This window comes from Erythrolamprus reginae, chromosome Z (assembly GCF_031021105.1).
Source record: "Erythrolamprus reginae isolate rEryReg1 chromosome Z, rEryReg1.hap1, whole genome shotgun sequence".
NCBI classification, from domain to species: Eukaryota; Metazoa; Chordata; class Lepidosauria; order Squamata; family Dipsadidae; genus Erythrolamprus; species Erythrolamprus reginae.
The window spans coordinates 149,814,309-149,840,163 of record NC_091963.1 but is presented as its reverse complement, the minus strand read 5'-3'; the positions used below and the strand labels follow the sequence as shown (position 1 = coordinate 149,840,163).

The 25,855-nt window shown below is 45.3% G+C and overlaps 1 protein-coding gene across 7 annotated transcripts in view; it reads left to right on the top strand.

Annotated features, from left to right (window-relative positions):
- The first annotated feature begins 2,721 nt into the window (after positions 1–2,721).
- Positions 2,722–25,855, top strand: part of CHD3 (chromodomain helicase DNA binding protein 3) — a 129,580-nt gene continuing 106,446 nt past the window's right edge. For 3 of the 7 annotated variants that reach the window (XM_070727501.1, XM_070727500.1, XM_070727498.1), the window contains exons 1-2: positions 2,722–2,995; positions 3,277–3,891. In XM_070727501.1, the coding sequence (XP_070583602.1) occupies positions 3,600–3,891 (292 nt within the window). In that variant the 5' untranslated portion in view covers positions 2,722–2,995; positions 3,277–3,599. Of the gene's footprint in view, positions 3,892–12,688; positions 12,910–25,855 lie in introns of those variants that run through there. The other 4 variants (XM_070727505.1, XM_070727503.1, XM_070727499.1 and 1 more) reach the window with 3 other exon arrangements.

Genomic DNA, 25,855 nt, shown 5'->3' with positions numbered 1-25,855 from the left:
GAAATGTTTCAACATGAAGGCATGAATGAATGGGATTGCCGCCCACTGGCTCCTGGAGGGCTTTGGAGGGGGTTGCGTTCAATGTAAAAGCCACACGGGGAATAATGTTCATTTGGCAAACGGTGTCTCCTGCAGGCACAGTTACTCCTCTGTGGACATTTATAACTAGTCTACAGGGGGGAGGAAGCTTAGACTGAGCTTCAAGAGTGATAAAAGGAGGCAAGAGAAGGTGCATGGTGGTATTTACACAACCCTCCTTTCTCGTCCCATTCATAGGCTCTTCCCACCCCAGCCCACCAATTGGAGTGAGGGCCCCAGAGTCGCTTTCTAGTGTCATTTCTAGATATCCTGAAGGGTGATGGGGCAGGAATTTATATATATATGCATAGAAAAAAGCTGTATCAATACCGGCAAGATTTGGCCTCATTTTGTACTTTCAGAAAATTGCAGATGGAGAAAATCTGCAAACGCATAGTCCTTGAAAGTAAATTTGGAGTACATTTTTGCCATCGCGTCCAGCACACTACAAAATACTCTGTGTTGAAACAGGACTCTTGCTCCACGGTCCAGTTTCAATAAAGTTGGAATACATTGAATAAGCTTCATTGTTTCCAGATTTATTATTCTAAGACTCATCATTTTAAAAGGGATTACCCTGAGCAAAGGAACATTGTGCTTGTAGACGGTGGTTCTGTACGATCTCTATCGAGCCTCGAGCCCTTCAGGGTTCAGGATATTTTCATTTTCTAGCTGGAGTCCAAGAATCAGAAAGGCTTGGACAAGGGGCCCTGGGACAAAGGCTGCTGAAGCACATTTTAAACATTTAACACCAATGTGCACCTCGCAGAATCCTGATGCTAACAACAGTAGTCACTTGAGTGTGTTTGCACAATAGGCTTGCCCTGGTTTACTCAAGCAGTCTGATTTTCTGGGTTGGCATAGCCCACTAATCAGAGGGGGCTGGATTAATACAAGACAAGCTTAACCAAGTTATCATTGAAAGCGACACGTGGACCCAGGCATAAAGTCATTTGAATTTCCCCTATCTGAAAGACTCCAGAACAACACGCCAATGTTAAATCATACTCAAGTTTTTAAATGACTGTGCGAAACAAATTCAAGTAGGGAGGGCGTAGCAAAGTTTGCACTCCACCAAGTATACTTGATTTTATAGCAGGTTTCTGTAACACAAGGATGGGCCTATTCATTTAAGATGGTACATTTGGCAGGATCAGACCCCTAGCCACATTTCACTCAGAACCTTGACCCCAAGCTTGGCCACTGAAGATGCTTTATAGTTCAAGGTTTACTCAGAAATAAATCCCAGCGAGTGGAGAGAGTTGGTGAAGGGCTTTATTTTCCCTTCAGGAACATGGTACGGCTGCAGTCCCCTTGAGATTTGTTTGTCTGGTGGTGTGCAGCAGCGGTGCCACTAGGGACCCAGGCAGCCCCTGTTCCTTCCATTTTCCTCTGTGGGGATGGTACTTACTTATACGTGGTGACCCAGGGCAAATCTGATTCTGTAATTCTCAGATATGCAGGACACTTTCCATTCACTACAACCTAAGAGCCAGGCAAGAAGAGACGTAGGCCCTTTACAACTTTCTTGTTAGGTTGGTGGATTCTTATCACAGACGTATCTGTTAGCAGAAAGATGTAAAAGGTGTTTTAAACTCAAGCATATGTTATACAGTACAGTATTAGGTTTGACAGTAATAACGATGCTGTGTTCCTATTGTTAACTCATTTTGTCTCCATCTTAATTGTATGGGTTTTAGTTGTTTCTCCGCTGTAAAAATAGGGTAAATGGTTTTCAGCCATTATGGAACATAATGCATCAGAAACAAGGTGCTTTTTTGGGGGTGGGGAAAAATCTTCCCTGGGGCAAAAGTACACTTTAATTTTAGACACTTTTTGAGACCACATGCAATAATTTAAGTGTTTTGATCTCCCTACTGGATTACTCACAATCATCCCTAAATCCCTGTCAGTTTGGCGATAGTGAAAAAAAATATCTTTGTAGTATTTTATCATATTAATTTAATTATGCCTTCTAATTTATTCCTGTGGGGCAAATCTAACACACTTAAGGGTAGCCACAACCTAGCTTTCAAATTTTATTAAATGTAACATAGCCTTTTAAAAATGCAAAATCTGATCAAAATCATATGCATGTATATTTGTGTCCGGTTGCCTGTATCAAAAGAATCTCATCTGGGAAAACAATAAAATCTCCTTTGTGAATGTGGACAAAAAAAAATCTTTTAATGAATTGCAGTAATCAGGGAGGGTTCCCCCCCCCCTTTCTCTTCTTCCTTTCTTGCCCTAGAGGAAAAGGAGAAAAATAAGCCACTCCCTTCTGAAGTATTTAAAGTTAGAGAGAGAGAAAGGGGGGGAGGAAATAAAACACCCCTATTTTTTCCCTCTCTCTTGTGCTAGTAATGCAACCATAAGCACACACCAAAGTCGTGGGTCTGACTAGTATGGAACTAGTTAACCTTTAACAATTTTATGCTGATGTCATAACAGAGCATGAGTACTGATTAATCCAACCTTTTCTCTCTCTCTCTCTTCCCCCCTCCCCGTAAAAAATATTTTTATTGAGGGAGGTGGGGGGGGGGGAAGAGCCTAAGGAGAGGAGGAAAAAAAAAAGAAATAATTTAGAGCAGCCATCTTTGTTTTATGCAGAAATCTTGTCAGGTTCCCCCCAGTGCCAGGAATGTCTAAATATTGTTCATGACTACAGATCTTGGGCGATTGAAAAGAAAATATCACCACAGCAAGAAGAGGGGGAAAAACCCCTTGCTTTGATCCTGATTATCCTTTCTTTTCTTTTCTTCTTGGCTATTTTTTTTTCTGCCTTTTAAAAAAAATTGGAGCTGATCCTGACTGGATTTTTAATTTTTTTTTTTAAGGAAGGGGGGGGCATTTCTCTTTCTCTTTTTTTATGGAAGCTTAAGGAAGAGGGGGTTAAAAATTAAGCCAGCCATTTTGGGTAAATATTTTTTTCCTCCCCCTTCATTCCTTTTCTTTTTACGGGGGGGGGCACCCCATTTATTTATTTTTAATCTCGCGGGGGGGGGTCGCTTTTTTTAAAAAAAGAAATATAATTTAGAGGCGGCCATTTTTGTTGCTTTTTTATTTTTTATTGGCTCGGGTGGCAAAATATGATCAACTCCCCACCTCAGAACTGAGAATATTTTTTTACAATTTTCCCCCCTTGCGCGCCCCCCTTATTTTTTAACGAATGTATTAATTTTTATTTCCTTCCCAAAGAAGCGTCTGAGGAAGAAACCCTGAAAAGGGAAGAAGAAGAAGAAGAAAAGTTGTGAGGGAAAGAAGAAGAAGAGTCCCGGCCATCGCATGGGACTTCACCTCGCGCCCCCTCCCCAAACGCTCCCCACACGCCCACCACCCTCTTTTTTTCGGGCCATTTTTTGTTGAGGGCGGGGGGGATGGTTTGAGGGGGGTCTGTTTTGAGGGAGGGAGAGCGAGAGGCGGGGAAGGGGGGCCGCCGCCGCCCCCCCATCCCCACCCCGCCCGCCGGCTCGACTCCGGTGTTCCCCCACCCATCGGCCACCCCCTCCTCCGGCACCACCATGGCTTCCCCTCTGAGGGAGGACGAGGAAGAGGAGGAGGAGATGGTGGTGTCCGAGCCGGAGGGGGAGGAAGACGAAGAAGAGGAGGAGGAAGAGGAGGAGGAAGAAGCCGACGAGGACGAAGAAGCCGCCGCCGCCGCTAGGAACGATAGCCCGGGCGACATCTTCCCGCCTGCCGCCGTCGCCTCAGCCGCCGTCGCCTCAGCGCAGGAGGAGGCTGCCCCGCTGACCCCCGCCGCCGCCTCCTCCTCCTCCTCCACGCCGGCCGCCGGAGGGACCCAGCCGCCGCCAGGTAAATAAACAAACGGCCATTTCAACAGGGCCGCCCCCCCCCCTTCGCTTCCCCCCGCGAGGGAAAGAGCGAGGCTGCCCCCCCCCTCGCGCGCGCGCGCCAAAGAAAAGAGAGAGGGAGGGGGAGAGGGATGGGGGCGGGGCGGCTGTTGGTAAACAAGCAACGGCTTTCGAACGCCGCGGGGCCGGACGGGATGCTGAGGGGACAGCCGCCGCCCCCCCCACCGCGCGCGCGTGCCACAACCCCCCCTCCTGCCAACCACCCATTCCGCCGCGGGGGCGCGCGCGCCTGCCTCCCTCCCTCTCCATCCCCCCTCTCTCGCTCTTCCATTTACCTCTCGCCCCCCTCCCCCAGGGGCCGGATTCCCGGAACAAGCTCTGGTGGCGGCCCCCCTCCCCCAAAACTCTTCCGTCTTCTAAATCTGCATTGTGTGTGCCTCGCCCCGCTCTCACGCTTTTTATCGGGGTGGGTGGGTGGGCTTGGGACCTCGTGAGACCAGCCAGACGCCCCTCCCAGGCGGCGGCGGGAAGGAAAGTCCTCCCTCGGGTCCTGTCTCGGGGCTTGGCTCCGCCTAAGTGTGTGTGAGGGGGGTGTCTGAAGGAGAGGAAGGGGGGAAATTATCCATGAGGGAAAGGAGAGGAGATCATTGCCCCCTCCAAGGGGTCTGTGAGGGAGGGGAGAGGGGAACATTGCCCCCTGTGAGGGAGGGGAGAGGGGAACATTGCCCCCTGTGAGGGAGGGGAGAGGGGAACATTGCCCCCTGTGAGGGAGGGGAGAGGAGACCATTGCCTCCCCAAGAGGTCTGAGGGAAGGGAGAGGGAGTCATCCCCCCCCCCCATCTGTGAGGGAAGGGAGAGGAAAGAGAAGGAATCATTGCCCCCCAAAGGGTCTGTGAGGGAAGGGAGAGGGAATAATTCCCCCCCCCAACGTGTCTGTGAAGCCGCCCCGAGTCTTCGGAGAGGGGCGGCATACAAATCTAAGTAATAAATAAATAAAATAAATAAATAAATGATTGGCCCCTCCCGCCAGTCAAAGTGTTCTAGGGACCCACCCTTTGGGCCCGTGGTGAGATGACACCCATTGTGGGATGGAGGAAAGGGAGAGCTGTATAAGTAGAAAAGGCGGGGGGGGGGGTGTTTGACAGGGCACTTAAGAGGCCTGTTTTAACATGTCAGGAGGTGGGGTGAGGCTGTCTCTGAGAGACCCCACTTTAGGGGTCTGTTTTAGCACCCCATTGGGTGGAGGGGATTGGGGCTGAGGCAGAGTTTTAAGGGAGGAGAGGTGGAGAGGATCACTTTCCCTCTTCACAGTCTGGGGGCTGAGTGGGCAACTCCTGAGCCTGTGGTAGAAAGGGGTCACGGATGTATAAGTAGAAATGGGGGTGCTGGTGTGACTGGGCACTTGAAGGCTCTTGGCCTGGTTTTGACACCATTTAGGTTGCACGGAGGGATGCTAGTTGGGATGGGTGCTGGGGCAGTTTCTGAGAGAGGGGTAGGGGGAACTATTGCCCACCACCACATAGTATCTGGAGATCCTGTCTCCTAGGCCTGTTGGGGATAGCTCCCATTGTAGGATGGGGTTGGCCATCCATGGGGGTGGGTGGGAAAATGAGGCCACTTGGAGGTTTATAATTAGAAAAAAGGGTGCTGGAGAGATGGCGGGGTGTTGAAGATCTCTGGCCATATTTTGACCCTCATTGGGCAGGAATGAGTGCCACATGGGCTGCAGGCTGATAGGTGCAGAAATTGTGGGGGATTAAGCAGGGCCTTTTAAGGAGAGAGATCTTATGGGGCTGTGCCCTACTGAACTTGGCCAGTCTTCCCTTGACCTGGGTTGGCTGTCCAGCCTATCATGAGCAGCTTTTCCTTGCCAGCCCTGGAGATTTAAGGCCCCTGGCCAAGAGTTTGCAGTAACCTTACTGGGAGAGTTCCGAAATCCAAAAACCAGATAAAAATGAATAAAATCCTACCTCAAATACAGGTATGTAACCTTAGAAGGACTAACAGGTGTCAGAATCCAATTCACATGAAGAATTTGTTGTAGGACAAAAATGTTTATATCCTGTGAGCATCGGGAGTCAGTAGGCGAGACCACCTGCTGTTCAGAGTAAACGAGTGTGCCAAGAGGAAAGATTGAGAGGGTCGGAGCCAAACGGGCAGCACCAGGCCAAGCCTCACATAAAAAAACCCAAAAGTGATCCCGAAAATAAAAAGCCTTCTAAAAAAAGTCCCCAATTTTCAAATTGTATGTTTGGGTAACTATTTTGCCTATGAAAAGAGTGCAAAAGTGAAAGTAATTGAAATTTGTTTAGACATTAAAAGAAACTTCTGCTAGTTCTAAGTTTCTGAGATTGTGGATTGTGTACCCCATAATTATCACAATTATGATAAATCACAGCTTGAACTATCTTGCTTTGCATGTAATCAGTCTCCCTCATGTATTAGTTTCACCTTTTAAGTTGAATTACTGAAATAAATGAACTTTTGCACAGTAGTTTAATTTTTTGAGTTTCACCTACATATAGTGTCTTTCCTGCAGATATTAAGCAGGGAAGCTTGCTTATTCTTTTGCTTCGAGTTTTAAGGATAAAGTAAACTTCATGAGAAGCAAAATAATTTTCTGTCTCAATGGGTTTGTACTTTGGTTCACTTTCGCCAAGGGAATTCTGAATTGTGAAGGATTGCAAATGCCTTAGGAAAGCTGATCTCACCATAGGTACTCCTCGACTTCTGACCCCAACTGAGCCCAAAATTTTTGTGGCTAAGTGAGAGTCACCAAGAGAGTTTTGCCCCATCTTGCGACTTCCCATGCCACTTAAAATGAAGCATTGCACCTGTTAGTAACACAGTTACTGGCTTTCTTTTGACCTTGCTTCTCAGAAGGTCGCAAAACGCAACCACATGATCCATGGGTCACTACAGTCATAAATAGGAATCAGTTGCCAAGAGCCTGAATTTTGATCACATGACCAAGGGAAGGCCACCTTTTTCTCAGTGGTGGTCTAACTTGGAATGGTCTTGAAATGAATGATTGTAAGTTGAGATCTGTCTGTCTATCTGTCTACCTACCTACCCACCAATTACCTATTTATTTATTTATTTATTTATTCCGCTCAACTCCCAAAGGACTTCGGGTGCCTTAACAAATGAATAAAATATTTAAAACAATTTAAACATTAAAACACATAAAAACCCCATACATATCATATCTGCTTGTATTGTGCGATGTGCTGCTTTATTATTTACCTGTCGGCGTTACTGCAACAGATAGGCAATGAAATTCTCTCTTACCCACCCACCCCCTTCATTTTTTGTAACACACAGTTAGCCTACAGAAATTGTTGATTTATCGATTTGTTGTTTGGTTGGTGGCTACAAAAGTCACCAGGGCAATTTTTGCTATTACATCACTATTGAAGGCTAGAGACTTGATTCTTATCAGTCTGGGTGTGCATATAAGTATATATACACAGAGACACTAATGTGGATGTGCCAGACAACACATTGATTTAATTATCTGTTGAAATTGATGGGCTCTTTCCATGTGCCCCTGTGACTGTCAGCCCCACATATGAGGGGCTCTTCCTAAGAGGAAGAATGCATTGCTCCTTAAATGTCTGTTCCTTCCCAGTTGTCCTGCCTTTGATTTAATGGTGGGCCCCTGTCAATATTACTCTGCATCAAGGAATTAGGCCGATTCTGTAGATTTACAAGAAGCTAATCTATAGCATTGCAGTCTCCCTTCTTTCCTTGGGTTGTTGGGTTATGGATGGCATCTGTCCTTCCAGACTAAGGAAGAAAACTTCTTGTCAGAATTTAATTATTTTTTTTTTAGCAATCTTCTGTATTTAGCAGTAGATCTTTTGTGACAAGTTGTCGTGTTGTAGAGCCCCTTTCCTTGTTGGTAACGTTTCCATTCTACAATCCATTCTCTATTATTTATTGGGTCTCTATTATTTGCTAGGATGAAAGCAGCAACTCCAAACTCAGTTGCTGGGTTTATACAGATCCAAGAGGATTAAAGAAGCAAACAAACCCACAGCCTTGTAAGTTAGATAACGGTTCTTGTAACCGGTGGGGTGAATCTGTTGGGCCCTCATTATCCTGCAGTGTATGGGGCTTCCTTGTTCGTAATACTTACCACACCAGGTTTTCAACCTCTGATCTCGCTGTGGAAGCAAATAATAAATGCAAACATTTACATTTTTGGTCTTATTTAAAAGAAAACCAAAAACCCTTAGTCCTTTGATCATATTTTATCGTGGCTTCTTAGTGGCCTGCCTCCAGGGAAGTGGCGTTACCACGATTATTGCTGAGACCACTCAAGCGCAAGCACTGAGCATGGAGGGAGAGAGGATACAAGCTATAAGTAGGGATATGTTAGACTGAAGTGTAAAGGGACTTAGAAAAGACCCTGAAGAGAGAGATGAGAGTTTGAAAAGGAGGAAGAGAAGGTCAGAGGAAGGGAAAAGAGGGAAATAGGAGGAAGGCAGAGAAGGAGAAAGAAAGTAGAGAAAAGCGAGGTACATTAAGAGAGGGGTGTGATATGGTAAGGGGGAAACAGACGGGCAACTTGACAATGATGTATGTAAGATTATGTTGGTTTATTGGATAATAATGTATACATGTATGTTAATACTTGATAAGATGCTAATGTATATGAATTGATATTTATATATGGAGAGTTGGAAAAAAAATGAAAAGAACTTGAACAAGTGGTGGTGGTGGGAATTTTGGCTCCCTCAAGAGGAAAAGGAAGGAGGGGGAGGCCGCTGCTCACAGAAAATGGAAGGATAGGAACAGGGAATGAGATAAAATAAGAACTTTTTCAGTCTAAAGAGATTCTCAGTCATTCAGGTCACGGTTTTCCCACAGGTAGAAACTGGGCTTTCTTGCTTTTTTCGTTTGAAGACCTTTTGCTTCTCATCCAAGAAGCTTCTTCAGCTCTGACAGCATAGTGGATAAAAAATAGGGTAGATAATCTCTTCCATTCCACCACTATCCTGTCAGAGCTGAAGAAGCTTCTTGGATGAGGAATGAAACATTTTCAAAAGAAAAACGTCCAGTTGCCCCCTGAAAAAGTACCATTGGGAGCTTTTCAGTCCCATCTCTGCCGAGGTTTTCTCTCCAGGGAGGACCTCAACTTCAGCCGAACAGTTGACCTAAGGAAGGGAGGACGACCTCTAGTAAATAAAGAGAGGATTAAGGGCTGTTTGGCTAGCAGGAATGGATTTTATGTCTGCAGGACAGTTCACTGGATGATACTAAACTCAGATTATGAAGGTGTTAGATTGTGAATATTTAGGAAACAATGCCAGCTACATTTTACTAGTTTAACTATCCATAGGAATGGTTCTTATATAGTAATGATGGCAAAATAATGACCTGGAGTATTCAAAGTGTGTTGAAAAAAAAATCTAGCGAATACAGGTAATCTTTGATTTACCATTGAGTCCAACATTTCTGAAAAGTTGTTAAGTGAGTTTTGCCCCATTTGACAGTGTTGTCAAAGTGGTGGTACAAACAGTTTCAGTGTGAATCACTGCAACTGTTAGTAACTTGGTTGTTAAGTGAATCCGGCTTCCATTGGACTTTTGCTTGTCAGAAGGTCACAAAAGGGTATCATGTGACCCCGGGACACTGAAACAGTCACAAATTGGATTTAAAATGTTGTGTGCTCTATATTTTATATATTGTGAGTTGCCCCAAGTCCTCGGAAAGGGGCGGCATAGAAATCCAATTAATAGTAGTAGTAGTAGTAGTAGTAGTAGTAGTAGTAGTAGTAATAATAATAATAATAATAATAATAATAATAATAATAACAATAAAATATGAGTCAGTTGCCAGGTGTTTGAATTTTGAGCATGGCACCCTGGGGATGCTGCAATGGTCCTAAGTGTGAAAAATGGTCATAAGTCCCTTTTTTCTCAATGATGTAACTTTTGAACAGTCACTAGAGGAATTGTTGTAAATCAAGGACTATCTGTAGAGGTGACTCTGGATCAGGCTCCAAGGAAGGATTGAGTGGGGACTCTGTAGGGTCCTTGCTGCTCAACTTATTTGTCAATGGGCTCGGCTAAGGAGTTAGAAAATCCCAAATTTTCAGATGACACAAAATGTGTGTGGTTTATGTGTGTGTGAGGGTGTTGCAAGCATCTTAAAGGACCTCATTAAGATTTGGAAAGCTCGCGTCAAGCAGGAGTAAGTGAGACAATCCATCAAGATTAATTTTGACAGGAGCAAATGCAAAGTCGTATCTTTAGGTAAGACCGAAAGCCCGAGTACAAGTTTATGAAAGCAGAGCTGGTGCCAAAAACGAGTTTAAGCAATTTGATTCTTTTCCGTTAACAGAATGGGGCCGATAGAGACTTCTACGCACAACAGGGGATGCCTTATGCTGCTTTTTATAAATCCCCCCCCTCCAGTTACGAAAGTTTTAATAAATGCTACGTTAAGACTGTAATACTTTGCTGTATGGTAGCTTGTTTGAAAAGAATGAAGCACCCGGTTTATGGGGAAATTGCTTCATGTGCTCTGTGAATTTGCCCCCCTCTTACCTGCCTAAGCCAGGGGTCAGCACCCACGGCTCTGGCTCTTTCATCCCTCTGTTGTGGTTCTGCTGTGCTCAAAATAGGCATCACAACTGCTAACATGCGATGCACACCGGTTTGCAATTTGTTCAGCTTTTTGCCCTCTCCCCCTCCAGTAGTCCAAACACGGATAAATCCAAGAAAAGAAAAGTTTCAGAAGGGAACAGAATCTTTAATTCAACCATACATGTTAGTTTTATGGCCGCTCAGGAAATGTTCAGGCACGGGAAGAGTTCTGTGGCTCCTGGTGTTTTCTTTTCTGTGGAAAAATGGGTCCAGATGGTTCTCTCAACTGTTTAAAGTTGCCGGCCCCTGTGCTAAGCAGAAAGACTACTGATTTTCTTCTCCAGATTATGAGAACAAATCTCCCTCGTTCCTGTAGAGCTGGAACAGCTGATTAATTTATTTGTCAGATTTCTATGCTGCCTTTTTGTCCAGAAGCTTGCAAGGTGCGCATGACGTCCCCTCCTCACATTTCCCCCGTCAACAACAACCTTGTGGAGTAGGTTCAGGTGAGAGAGAGCGGGATTACCCCAAAGCCACCCAGGGAACTTCCAAAAATTGAGGAGGGGCGGGTCTCGAGCCTGCGTCTCCCTTGATGCTACTACCTTCATCGCTATGTCACGGTGGCCCTCTGGGGCCAAAATAGGAGATTGGGGCTTTTCATTTAGCCCCAAAGCTGCATTTTACAATCTCCAAGGGAGGAGAAAATGATATTAAGGCATTATCTGCTGCAAAACTGCAGTCTGCTTGCTGTTTTGCTCATCCTGAGCAAATGCCTTGGTTTGTTTTAACCGGGGTTTGGAAGCTGCCTCTCAGGTGGCCGACCCAGCGGCAAATAAGGAGGCTGCAGAAATATGCCAGTAGTGGCTAAAACAAGGAAAATAAAAAAGAGGAAAGGGAAGGAAGAAGGGAAATAAAGAAAAGGAAAGAGGGAAAAGGAAGGAAAAGGAAATAGAAAAGAGGGAGGGGAGGGAAGCACCAGCAGTGCTCAGGTGATGGCAAAATAGCGCCAGGAGCAGAGCCTCTCTGATAAAAGCCAAGCGGCCCTCGGGATGGCACTTCACAAGAAGGAAGGTTAGTTAGTGTAAGTGGAGAATGGAGCAGGAGCAAGGCCCCTGGGCAAAGTGTGATGGGACCTGTGGGAAGACTAAAATAAAAAATAAAATAAATTTCAGGCGGACCCAAATAGTCCTAGACACACTTTACAACCAAGCCTCTGCTCGGATTTTCCCAAGCTGCCACTTAATTCTGGAAGCTAACGTGCCCCCTGGCCCTTCTTTTCTCTCTCCCTCCCTTCCAGTGCCCAGAGGCCTGTGAATCCCGGTGCCCTGACCTCACCCAGCTTGTTAAGGGCAGAGTTTGCAACCGCCCCTGCAGGGCTCCTCACCAGGGGAGATGCTCTTGTGGTCTGGTAGCCGGCTGGAAGACAGCTCCCCCCCCCATTCCTGTTCTCAGCAACAGGCTGGAGTTGACAGCTGGCTGTGTGAGACTCCCTTGGAGAGCCCATCGGCTGATTGGGTTCCTCACCTCCCTTCTTCTTCCCCTTCAACAAGGTGGGGGGGGGGGAGCACAGAGTTTGGTAACATCCCAGCTCGCTTTTCCCATGTGCCATGCACGGGGCAATTTCAGCAGACAGAGCTGCAAAGTTGAGCCTCCTGTGCCCCCCCCCCCGCCTGCATCCCCCATTTAATTTTTTCTGTGTCACCAAACAGGCATTTTTTCCCCTCCTTCTTACCACTCTCTTCCCCGCATAATTTAAAAAAAAAATTATTTATCCTCACGATTAAGATTTCTTACTAATGGAAATGGCTGTTATTCTCTCTGCCATTAACCAGCACAGATAAAAGGCTGCTCTTTTATTAGTGTTATTATCATTATTATATTTTGCTTTTCAGATTGGCTGTCTTGTTGAGGTTGGGGTGGTTTTTTTGTGTCTTTTTGGTATTAACTTGAAATGCATAAAATGCTATTTGTCTAAGTAGGCTTGGTTTATTATAATTTGCAGTTATGGCTACTCATCTGCATTCCTTCTCTCTCTCCCCTCCCCTTCCCATTTCCTCCCCAAATCCTTTGTTAGCTTTATATAATATATATTTTCAAGGTAGGGAGTAGAAATATCACGTGTGTGGAAAATTCTAGTTGATTGCCTGCCAAATATAAAAATCTTCTGCGCATGTGTGCCAATATTATGATTAGAAATGCGGGGGGGGGGAGGAAGCAGGGGGAACGAGAAAGCGTGGAAGAAGTAGGCAGAAAAAAAAGATTGATAGATGAATTAGAAATTGACAAGAGTTGTGGGGGAGGGGGTGTCTGGTTAAAAACCCTATCCTGATGTATTTCGGCCCCCCGCCCCCTCTGCTATTTGTCAATTCCATCCCATCAGAAGCGGAAGGAAGGTGGCTGTTGTAAGAGGGAAATGCAACAAGGTGAAGCTGCTTGGAGGATTTCAAGAGATAAATGTTGTATTGTCAGAACGAGCTAGTAGGGTTGGGCCAGATGCAAAACGTAGTGTGTGTTTGTGTGTGTGTGTGGAGGGAGGGAGGGAGGGAGCGATGGGAAGTGGACGGTGGTGGCGGGGTGGAATGTCATACTTGCACCCCTTTATTCATGAAGTTTAATGTTTTTTTTTGTGTGTGTGTGTGTGTGTGTGTTGTTGGAATCGAGAAGGGGGTGACAAGCTTCGATTTATCTGCAAGACGCTTTGTTGTGTGTGTGTATGTGTGTGTGTGTGTGTTTTAGAACAGCATAATAATACTTGCTTGGCTGAGTGAGCAAGGATTGTATTATAAATGCTTCCCATGCTTCCTCCCCCCCCTTTCTCCCCCCTCCCCATTTGAGAGGATGCATGCAGTGGAGCATTGGCTCCTTGGTTGGTTAAGCCCAGTGCTTGCCTTAACACCTGCTTTTAATCGGGGAGGGGGAAATTCCCCCCCCTTTTCCACCCGATTGCCTTTTGCGGACGGAGAGGCGAGCCACTGTGGCAAGGGGAGAGCCCGCGTTGTGCAAATTGGCCGTTCTCGGCTCTTGGACAAAGAGAGGAGTGTGTGTGTGTGTGTGATGGACCAGGTCTGAAATAGGACCTGGGGGGGGGGGGGTCAGGCACATAATACCAGTGTCTCCCCGGCAGGCCCGATTTAGCTCCGGGGAGTCTATTTTAGAGTTTGGCAGGAGGGAGGGTGGCGTTGGTTGGCAGGAGCGAAGCTATTGGGATATAAAACGACCGGGTTGGGTTGAGGAAGGCTGGATTGGCACCAAGACCTGTCACCGCTCTTGTTTACTCGCCACGGGTGGACACAGCCTTCTCTTCCCCTGCCACGGTCTTCGCCTTCCTCCCGTATGTTTAATCTTTGACCCGAAGGGGACTCCCCAGCGGGAGCCCGAGGAGGGGCACTTTAGCTTCTCGCCGTCCCGTTTAGCCTGCGACCTCTTTGGCAGCGGGGTTGGCGCGGGGAGCCAATTAGTGCCAGCTGTGATTTATATGGGAGCTTATGTGCCGTGCCGTCCTGTGGGTTAGGGAGGCGGGTGGAAAGAAAAGGAGCGGCTGGCGATGGAGGGGGCGGGCAAGGCGTAAGAAAACCCCCCCTCCCTCCCTTGACACATTGTGTTGTAGGTCATCCGGCAGACACGGGGTGGCAGCGACTCCCGCCTGCCCTGATGGTCTGTCGCAGCGATGGACGCTTTTTTAATGTTTTTTTTTCTTCCTGTGCCTGTGACAAGGTCCCCCTGTCTGGGCTGGGACTCATTCATCACTGCCAATTGCGGGAATTTATCTCAAGTGGCTCTAGGCCGCCAGCGCGGGCCAAATCCAGCCGTTGAGCACCACAAGATGTGACTTTGAGATGGTCCCCTAGGAAGCGAAGCAGAGCCAGAAACGGCCCCCAGGGTGACTTTGTGACAAATCTTGGGGGTTCTCCTAAATTGGAAAATACCTCTGCCATTGAAAAGTGTCGGTTGTTGGTGCTTTTGCTGGGGAGGGAGGGGAAGGAGTGAATTTGCAACCCCAGCGTATTGATCCTCGCAGGGTCTCCTGTGCGATGGAAACGGCGTCCTTCCGACAGAAGGGATCCAGAAGCTGCCACACGCGCTCGTTTTTTCTCCAAAGGCCGTTGTAAGTTAAGGATGAAAATACTGGACGGAGTTGGTATTGCTTGAGCAAGGGGGTTGAACTAGAAGACTTCCAAGGTCCCTTCCGGCTCAATTCTGACTGAGTCACGGTTTGAAGTAGAGGCCATCCTCAACTCAATGATGTTGGTTTACTGACCAAAGTTAAGAACAGCACTGAGAAAAGTTGACTTTTATGACTGTTTTTTCCACACTTGCAGCTTCCTCACAGTCATGGGGTCATGTTTATGGTCAAACTGGACACTGGCTCCTGTTTATGACGGTCACAGGTGAATCCTCTTGGGCAACCTCCTGACAAGCAAAGTCAATGGGGAAGCCAGAGATCCACTTACGGCCCTGTGACTAACTTCCTTTAACTACTGTGGCAAGAACTTTTGTAAAAGAGGCAAAATCCGCTTAACAACTCTCTTGCTTAACAATGGGAATTTTTGACTCCAGTGAGGTCATAAGTCGAGGACTGCTTGCGCTTTTATGTCAAATGGATTCTTTTAGTATCAGGCAATACAATGGGGACAGAGCTGTTTCCCCCCCTCTTTTTTAGCAGTTGGTGGTAACTCATGTTGCTGGTACTCAATGCTGAATTTTGGGGGCCACGACCCCCAATTTGGGGTGGGGGGGTGCTGCAGGTGAATAGTTTGAATATGGACCGCACTGGGCAAGCAGATTCAGCTCCAGATCTAAGGAACAGGCCATGAAATTTAAAATTTATTTATTTGTTTATTCAATTTTTATGCCGCCCTTCTCATTAGACTTAGGGCAGCTTACATCATGTTAGCAGTAGTGCTTTTTAACAGAGCCAACCTATTGCCCCCACGATCCGGGTCCTCATTTGACCCACCTCGGAAGGATGGAAGACCGAGTCAAATGCTCAATAGTTGGGACTTGGAGCCTTCCTGGTACACAGCTTCCTGGGTTTGAATCTTAATTAAAATTAAAATAACAGAGTTGGAAGGGACTTTGGAGGTCTTCTAGTCCAACTCGCTGCTTAGGCAGGAAACCTGTGCTGGTGATGGTGAACCTTTTTCGGCTCGGGTGTCTAAAGGATGCACACATGTCCACACCCATAATGCAATGCCCTCTGCGTGTGCACAAGCCCCCCACAACCACCCGCGCATGTGCACAGGCCTCACTGGAGCCTCCTGACTTCTAATAGGCCCATTAGGCTGTCAACGAAGCAGTGGAAGTGATGTGCCGGTGCCTGGAGGCTGTTGGGGCCTGGATGGGTGTCAACAAACTCAAACTCAACCCAGACAAGATGGAGTGGCTGTGGGTCTTGCCTCCCAAGGACAATTCCATCTATCTGTCCATTACCCGGGGGGGGGGACTACTGACCCCCTCAGAGAGGGTTTGCAACTTGGGCGTCCTCGATCCACAGCTGACATTGGAACATCATCTTTCGGCTGTGGCGAGGAGGGTGTTTGCCCAGGTTCGCCTAGTGCACCAGTTGCGGCCCTATTTGGACAGGGAGTCACTGCTCACAGTCACTCATGCCCTCATCACCTCGAAGTTCGATTACTGCAACGCTCTCTACATGGGGCTATTTCTGAAAAGTGTTCGGAAACTTCAGATCGTGCAGAACATGGCTGCAAGAGCCATCGTGGGGCTTCCTAGATTCGCCCACGTTTCTGCAACACTGTGGCTTGAATTGGCTGCCGATCAGTTTCCGGTCACAATTCAAAGTGTTGGTTATGACCTCTAAAGCCCTGCATGGCATTGGACCAGAGTACCTCCAGAACCGCCTGCTACTGCACGAATCCCACCGACCGATAAGGTCCCACAGAGTTGGCCTTCTCCGGGTCCCGTCGACCAAACAATGTTGTTTGGCGGGACCCAGAGGAAGAGCCTTCTCTGTGGCAGCTGCGGCCCTCTGGAATCAACTCCCCCCGGAGATTAGAACTGCCCCCCACACTCCTTGTCTTTCGTAAATTACTCAAGACCCATCTATACCACCAGGCATGGGGGAGTTGAGACACCTTTCCCCCTGGCTTATTTATATTTATGTTTGGGTATGTATATGTTGTTTGCTTTTTAAAATATGATAGGGTTTTATGTGCTTTTTAATATTAGATTTGTTTTCCCTGGAATATTGTTTTTATTATTATTGTGAGCCGCCCTGAGTCTTCGGAGAGGGGCGGCATACAAATCTAATAAATTGAATTGAATTGAATTTTTGCTCTCCCCAGGGTTCAGGAAAGCCTCCTGAAGCCTGGAGTTAGTGAAAAATGGCCCAACGGGCCAATTGGAAGTTTGGAAACGAAGCGGAAATGGAGCTCTGCCCTACTACTTACCTTCAGATTGTTACAGCCAGGCCTCCCACACCTCGGCCCCTTTCTTCTGCAGCCAGGAAGGCTTTTCTGAAGGCCTCTATAGCCGATAACAGAGCCCTGGATCGATCTGGAACTCTGTTATCGGCTGCAGAGGCCTTCAGAAAATCCTTCCCGGCTGCAGAAGAAAGGGGCCGAGGTGTGGGAGGCCTGGCTGCCACTCTCCAAAGCCAAAGAAGTCCCCGAAGACCATTGACAGTGAAAAGGAGGCTGGGGGTGACACACACAAGTGAACTTCCGGTTGGCCCATGGGGAGAGCAAAAACAGATGAAAAGAAGACTGGAAATCAGTTGGCCAGCGCATGCTGAAGCTGACATAGCAGCAAGCGTTGCCCTCAGATATGGCTCCATGTGCCTCCTGTAGCGTGCGTGCCACAGGTTCACCACCATGTCCCTATACCATTCCAGACAAATGGTTGTCTTAAACATCTCCAGGGATGAAGCACCCACAACTTCTGGTGGCAAGCCATTCCGCTGATTAATTGTCCTCACTTATTAGGATATTGATTGATTGATTGATTGATTGGATTTATATGCCACCCCTCTCTGAGATCTTGGGGCGGCTTACAGCATTTAAAAAGGCAATATACATTAAAATCCAATAGTTTAAAATTAGAAGTTACATCTAAAAACTAAGGAACCAATTAAAATACACACATATCCATTCAATCAACAAACCCACTAAGCATTCATCAGCCAAGGGGCAGAATCTAATGACCCCAAGCTTGGTGGCATAGGTGAGTCTTTAGACTCTTACGAAAGGCGAGGAGGGTGGGGGCAGTGTGAATCTCCAGGGTGGGGGGAGCTGATGCCAGAGGGCCGATGCCCCCCACAGAGAAGGCTCTTCCCCTAGGCCCAACCAAGCGATGTTGTCTAGTTGACGGGACCTGTAGAAGGCCGACTCTGTGGGACCTGACCAGTCGCTGGGATTCATGCAGCAGGAAGCGGTCCCGTAAGCAAGCTGGTCCCATGCCATGTAGGGCTTTATAGGCTTATACAGGAAATGCCTCCTTATTTCCTGGTTGCTTCTGTTTTTAATCAGTTTCCATCCGTTGCGTCTTGTCCTGCCTTCAGGTCCTTTGGAGAATAGGTGGACCCCCTCTTCTTTGTGACAGCCCCCTCAAATATTGGAAGACTGTGTGTCACCCCAAGTCCGTCTTCATTGAACTAGACATCCCACGTTCCAGCAACCATTCTTTCTATGGGCATTAAGATGTGTTGTAAATTCTTTTTTATGCTCAGTTGATGGAGTACAGATGAGGTGGGACTGTTCTCCTTTTGTGCTGATCACAGATGGGACTTTGCTTCATTCTTTGTCCCATTGGGGGGGGGGATTTGATTTTTAATGGGGCAATTGGAATCTTGTTTAAACCAACTTAATGGCCTTTTAGGCTCACTCCGTGTGAGTAGGAGTTCACTTTTTGAATAGTAACAGTGGGGCGTGTGTCAGGATTTTAGAGATGCTTAGGTGGGGCATGGCCCCCCCAAAAGGGTGGGAACCCCTGGTTTAGATTCTAGAGTTTTCAAACTTGGCAATTTGAAGACTTGTGGACTTCAACTCCCAGAATTCCCTAGCCAGCTTGGGAGTTAAGGTCCACAAGTCATTAAAATTGCCATGTTTCGAAACCCCTATTTTAAATTAAGACTTATGTAGTAATTGTACACGAGGTATATATGTAGTACTGAAGGAGTGGGTGCCGTGGCCGTGGCCTAGAAGTGGATGATCTCACCTCACAACCAGGAGGCTGTGAGTTTGATCCTAGGTAGAGGCAGATGTCTCTCTCTGGGCACAATGAGAACATATGCTGAGCAAAACTCCACATTGGTGACAGGGATGGGCACCCAGCCATTGAAACACTCTGCTAGCTCCATTCGGTTGCCCAAGGCTCCATCCCGCAAGGGATTTTGGGGTTGTTGAAAAAATATTTAAATTGTTTTAAATTGTTCTGTACTGTTTTTAAGGAGTTTTATAACACACTCAGAATCCTCTGGGACAGGGGTAGGCAAAGTTGGCTCTTCTATGCATGTGGACTTCAACTCCCAGAATTCCTGAGCTAACATGGTTGACTCAGGAATTCTGGGAGTTGGAGTCCACAAGGCGTAGAAGAGCCAACTTTGCCTCCCCTGCTCTGGGAGCAGGGTGGCATATTAATTAGATTTCTATGCTGACCCTCTCCGAAAACTATGTCCAAATAATAAATAAATAAATAAATATGATGATGATTTGGGGTTATGGCTCAGAAAGGATGTTTTTAGGCTGGTAAAGCGTTCCTCATCCTTAAAATGACCCCACCCCCAGGATATGACCACAGGTTAGTTGCTTGGCAACCTGTTTTACATTTAGGACTTATGGAGTATTTCATATCCCCGTGGCCGCCATTTGTGATGCTCTTTGCCAGTTTCCGACATTTTGGAGAATGGATTCGCACTTAACAGCCGTGTGTTCGGTTTAGTAGCTGTGATTCGGACTTATGGCTTCTTGATTCCCTTAACGACCTCTATTCAAAAATGAATCTGGTCAAAATGGTTGCCTCAACAGCTGGGGTGGCGCAGTGGTTAGAGTGCAGCACTGCAGGCTACTTCAGCTAACTGCTTTGTGTAGTGCAACAGTTCAAATCTCACCACTGACTCAAGATTCATTTAGCCTTCCATCCGTCTGAGGTGGGTCAAATGGGGACCCAGATTGTTGGGGACAAGAGCCTGACTTTCTGTAAACTGCTTAGAGAGGGTTATAAAAGCACCATGAAGTGATATATAAGTCTATAAATGCTATTAAATGCCTTTGCCATGACGGCTTACGGCTGGACCTCCGGTACCAACAGGAGTCTAAGGACTTTCCCGTAGAAAGAATACTGGCCAGTGTGCAGTGGAGATGGAGCGGTCACATTTCTCCTGTGTATAATGTCATCTTCCCCGCAGGCAGTGAATTAGCACCTCGGAGCTTAGTCATAATTTATCCTGCGTTCCCGTTTTAACCCGGGAGAGATGCAGGACTGTGATCGGCCACTTAAGAGTCTGAAACTGGCTCCTTGCTTTAAATCATTTAGGTCAATTAAATACAGCAAGATCTCAGCCATGTGGGCAGCGTTTTTCCTCAATCCCGGCAGTTGAAAGGGGGAGTTGGTTTTCAACGCCCCGCTTAGCGACAGAAATTTTGGGTTTGATTGTGGTCAAGGACTACATGTCTCTGGAGATTCTCCAGAGAATCTCTTTTATTTTTTTATTTAATATTTTTATTATTATTTTTATTTGGTTTTTTTTTAAATATAACATTAGAAAAACCAGACATACACAGAAACATACACATACAACATTTGGGAAATAAAAGTTTCCCCACTTTTTAGGTGTTTGATCAGAGAATTTTACTTCATTCACAGAGTATTAATTTTTGAATTCTTTTATTCGACGTGTTGCTTTGCTTGAATTTTTATTTATTTCTTTGTTGCTCTTTCCTTTAACCAATCATAAAATTTTGCCCATATTTTATAATAATCTGAATCTTCTTTTACTTCTAATTTTTTAGATAACCTGCCCATCTCGGCACAGTCCAATATCTTTTTAATTACTATATTTTCTTCCGGTGCTTTGTCTATTTTCCATTACTATCCTGGCAGCTGTTAGTATGTGTATAACTAAAATATCTTACCTCTTTTTCCATTTTTTTAATTAAAAATACCCAATAAATACAATTCTGGTTTTTTTTCAATTTCTTCTTTTACTATTTCCTTTAACCAATCAGTTATTTTATTCCAGAATTTTTTTGCTTGTACACATGTCCACTTTTGTTGATAGAACGTGCCTCTTTCTTTTTTGCACTTCCAGCATAATGGGGAGGTTTTTGGGAACATTTTTGATAGTCTTTCCGGGGATAAGTGTCACCTGTAAAACATTTTTGGAGAATCTCTTTTAATATTATTTTTAGATGTTGTACGCTGCCCAGAGTCCGGAAGGAGTTGGGCCTCTTATAAAATAAATAGAGAGATAGAGAGATAGATAGATAGAGATGATGGGCCTTGATGTTATTTCTCTCTTTGAAGGCCCACCTTCTCTAAATCTGGTGGTGGTGGTTGTGGGTTCTTCTGAATTGGTTGGCTTCAGGTTGTAAGAGTCTTTGGAGATTCTCAACCCTCTAAGTTGTCCCAAAGATGCTTTTGCAAGAGGCAACTGGATTTTCTGGGGGGTTTTTCCTTGAAGACGTTTCACTTCTCATCCGAAAAGCTTCTTCAGCTCGACTGCATGGTGGGGAATGGAAAGATTGTTGGCTTAAAAAAAAGAACAACTCGCATAACAAATGACAATGACCTGTATATACTCAAACAGATACAAATCTGGTATATAACGTCCTCTTTTTTTTTAATAGACAAGAGATACTGATATATATCCTAAAATGGTATGACTCTTTTAAAAGCCTCTTTACCGTGATTTATTCAACGCTTCATTTTATTTATCTATAATTTTAAATATTAGATATAAGGAAATGAGCTGCTGAAAATTTAACTAGTTCACAATCTTAACACAATTCTACCGTACACCCGCCCACTCTCTTCTTCTTTTCATTCTTCTTCTTTCTTTCTTTTCTTCTGTAGGTCTGTATGTCTATTGATTGTTTTGTATATTTGTTTTGGCCTCTCGCCAAGGTGTATGATTATTGCTTATGTAATTTACCATGTTTTTACTGTCAATCGCAACTATATGCGACCGGTTAGGTCCCACAGAGTCGGCCTTCTTCGGGTCCCGTCAACTAAACAATGCCATCTGGCGGGACCCATGGGAAGAGCCTTCTCTGTGGGGGCCCCGACCCTCTGGAACCAGCTCCCCCCTGAGATTAGGATTGCCCCCACCCTCCCTGCCTTTCGTAAACTCCTTAAGACCCACCTCTGCTGTCAGGCATGGGGGAACTAAAACATCTCCCCCTTGCCCATGTTGTTTTGCCATTTGATTGATTGACTGTGTGCCTGTTTTTTTATATATATTGGGACTGTTTTATGAATTTATTAATTTTAAATTGTAATTAGATTGGTGAGCATTGGATTTGTTATTATGTACTGTTTTTTATTTATTTATTTATTTATTGATTGATTGATTGATTGATTGATTGGATTTGTATGCCGCCCCTCTCCGGAGACTCGGGGCGGCTAACAGCAACAATAAAGCAGTGTACAATAGTAGTCTGATGTTAGAAACAATTAAAAACCCATTAATATAAAAAACCAAACATACATACATACATACCATGCATAGAATTGTAAAAGCCTAGGGGGAAGAGGGTCTCAATTCCCCCATGCCTGAAGGCAGAGGTGGGTTTTAAGCAAGTTTTAAGTTTTTATTATTGTTGTGAGCTGCCCTGAGTTTGCGGAGAGGGGCGGCATATAAATCCAATAAATCTAATCTAATCTAATCTATATGTTTTTATGTATTTAGTCTATATTTGTAAATAAAATATTTTAAAAAATATTTTAAAAAAAGAAAGATTGACACTCCTTGCAGACAGTTGGTCTTTTTGAAGCTCTCCCCCCCCCCCCGGCCCTAACCAGGTGCTAACAATCTTCCCAGTTCTTACCTTGCAGGCTCTTTCGTTGTTACTCTCTGCAAACAATGTTTTTCCATCCCTAAGTCTTTGCAGGCTTTTTCCATTGCTCTACTTGCTCTAAATAAGTTTGGGGCTAACGATGTTCCCAGGTCTTACTGGCTTGCGAGCTCTTTCATTGTTATTCCCTTCGTATAAGGTTTTTTCAAAGCCTAACCAGGAGATAAAATAATGTTCTAAAGCTGAAGAGACTAAGGACACTAACCAGATAAATATCTGGTAAGCAGATCCCCCCCCCCTTTTATTTTCCTCCCCAAAAACTAAGGTGCGCCTGATCCTTGGAACAAACTTCCAGCAGACGTGGTTGGTAAATCCACAGTAACTGAATAGAAACATGCCTGGGATAAACATAGATCCATCCTAAGACAAAATGCAGGAAATAGTATAAGGGCAGACTAGATGGACCATGAGGTCTTTTTCTGCCGTCAGTCTTCTATGTTTCTATACTCCAAAAAATATGGTAAGTGGGTTGTGGAGCCCTCTTGGAACTGCTGAAGGGACGCAAAGAACCCTCCACGAGGCTTCAAGGACTCTCTAAAAAGGGATGCAAATGTCCAGCAAGGAGTGTGTATATATATAAACCCTTCCCTTCCCCACCACCAACGAGTCATAGCCGAAGAAGCTTCTCGGACGGGAAGCGAAACATCTTCAAAGGGGAAAAAACCCCCCCAGAAAGTCAAGTTTGCCTCTTGGATTGGAGGGGGTGGTGATGAAAAGCACCTTTGATTACAATTGGAAACCCTAAAGTCTCCGCTCGCTCGGGAATGTCGGGTTTTGTTAAGCGGTGACAGCGAGTGATGGATGAGCCCTTCTGATTTTTTTTGGCGGGGGTGGGATGGGGAGAAGAAACGCCTCCCCAACGTTGACGTGTTGGGGGATGCCCCACATTAATCACGGCTGTTTCACCGGCTGAAGCTCCCTGGCCCATTTTGTCTTGTCAAGGCGGTGAGAAATTGCCCCAAGATCTCTGGAGCATCTAATTCCTACCGAAGTAGCTGTCCCGCCGTATTAACCGAGTTGGTTCAGCCATTGATACGAACCTTCCCTCTCCTTCTCCGTCTTTAAACGAGGGCAATGAGAGGTGAGTTGGCCCCCCGGCGACTCCTATTAAAGGAGTTATGTTGTCTTGCCTCACCTGCCGGCTTGCACTCTTGTGCCTCTGGTGACCCTCACACTCCTGCCAGGCCTTGGGGAAAATTGATGCTTGACCTCTTTCTAGCGAGGCTTGTGCTGATAACTAAGAGCCTGGGTAGTACAGTGGTTAGAGCACAACACTGCAGGCTACTCCAGCTAACTACTAGCCGTTGTTCAGCAGTTCAAATCTCACTACTGGCTCAAGGTTGACTCGTCCTTCTGTCCTTCCGAGGTGTGGGTCAAATGAGGACCCAGATTGTTTGGGGGGCAAATAGGCTGATTCTGTAAACTGCTTAGAGAGGGCTATAAAAGCACTGTGAAGTGGTATATAAGTCTAAATGCTATTGTCATCGCTATAAAGGATTTGAAGAGAGATGGAAGAGGAGGAGGAGGGAGAGGAAGAAGACGGAGGGGCCCTGGGTGGTCTCTTGGTGGGTTTTCTTGCAGACATTTAATGACCCAACTGGGTAACATCATCAGAATAGAATAGAATGGAATTCTATATTGGCCAAGGGTGATTGGTCACACAAGGAATTTGTCTTTGGTGCAGATGCTCTCATTGTACATAAAAGAAAACAGACATTTGTCAAGAATCAGGAGGTACAACACTTAATGATTGTCACAGGGGTCAAATAAGCAATGAGGAAGCAATATTAATAAATCTTAAGGATACAAGCAACACGTTACAGTCATACAGTCACAAGTGGGAGGAAAAGGATGATATAGGAATGATGAGAAAAACTAGTAGAATAGATGTGCAGATTTAGTAGAAAGTCTGACAGTGTTGAGGGAATTATTTGTTTAGCAGAGTGATGGCGTTCGGGAAAAAACTGTCCTTGTGTCTGGTTGTCTTGGTGTGCAGGGCTCTGTAGCAACGTTTTGAGAGTAGGAGTTGAAACAGTTTGTGTGCAGGATGCGAGGGGTCAGTCAATATTTTCACAGCCCTCTTTTGGACTTGTGCAGCATACAGGTCCTCAATGGAAGGCAGGTTGGCAGCCATTGCTCTTTCTGCAGTTCTGATTCTCCTCTGAAGTCTATGTCGGTCTTGTTTGTTGCAGCACCAAACCGGACAGTTATTACAGCACTTATAAAAGGCAGTGGGTGTTTTCAGAGGAGGACTGTGGGATCCTTGGTGCTCTCTGAGTTTGCAGACGTTTCATGACCCAACGGGGGAACATCACCAGTGCTGGGAGGGAGTGGGGTTAATCAGCACTGACGATGTCCCCTCGTTGGGTCATGAAACGTCTGCAAGGAAACTTCCAAACTCGAGAGACTGCCAAGGCCTCACCCCTACCCCTCCAGCTGGAAGTTTGGACATTCCCTTGCTGCTCTTCCCTGTCTGGCCTTTTCCGTGCTGGGGTGTTGCTTGCTGGCGGAGAGCGGAGTGGGGGCGGTTGGCAGCAAGGCTCAAAGAGAGGAGCCACTCGTTGCCACTGGACGTTGAGCTCGGAAGTGGCACCGAAGCGCTTTCAAAGAAGATAAGGGAATAATAATAATAATAATAATAATAATAATAATAATAATAATAATACAATGTAATTTATGTATGGTATGTTTCTGTGTATGTCTGTTTTAATAATGGGTTTTTTAAAAGTTTTTTAAATTTATTAGATTTGTTACGAATTGTTTCATTGTATGCTGTGACCCGCCCTGAGTCTACGGAGAGGGGCAGCATACAAATCAAATCAAATCAATCAATCAATCAATAAATAAATAAATACAGTAAATAAATAAATAATACAGAATGAGATTCTGTATTATTATTATTATTATTTTAAATTTCTTTATTGTTTTCAGAAATATTTCTCACGTTTTGTTTAAGTTTTACAGATCTTATTCCATCTCTATTAGCTTTTGTATATATCTTCCATTTCTCTATATCACTTATTTAATAGTATACATTCAATTATATACATATTTAATCAATTATATATATCATTGGTATAATATATACTTAAAATATTGCTATTCTTTCTATATATACTTTTACTTTGTATTGTAATACTTTTAGTTTTTCTTTTGAATCCATTCATGCCATTTGTACCATGATCGTTTTGATTCTTTGATTTTAGTTCCCTTAATTGCGTTTGTGATTTCATCCATCTCTACACATTTGTATATTTTGTCTATAATTAGGCTTTCTGATGGGTATGTTTGTGTGTATGTCTGTTTTAATAATGGGCTTTTAAAAGTTTTTAAATTTATT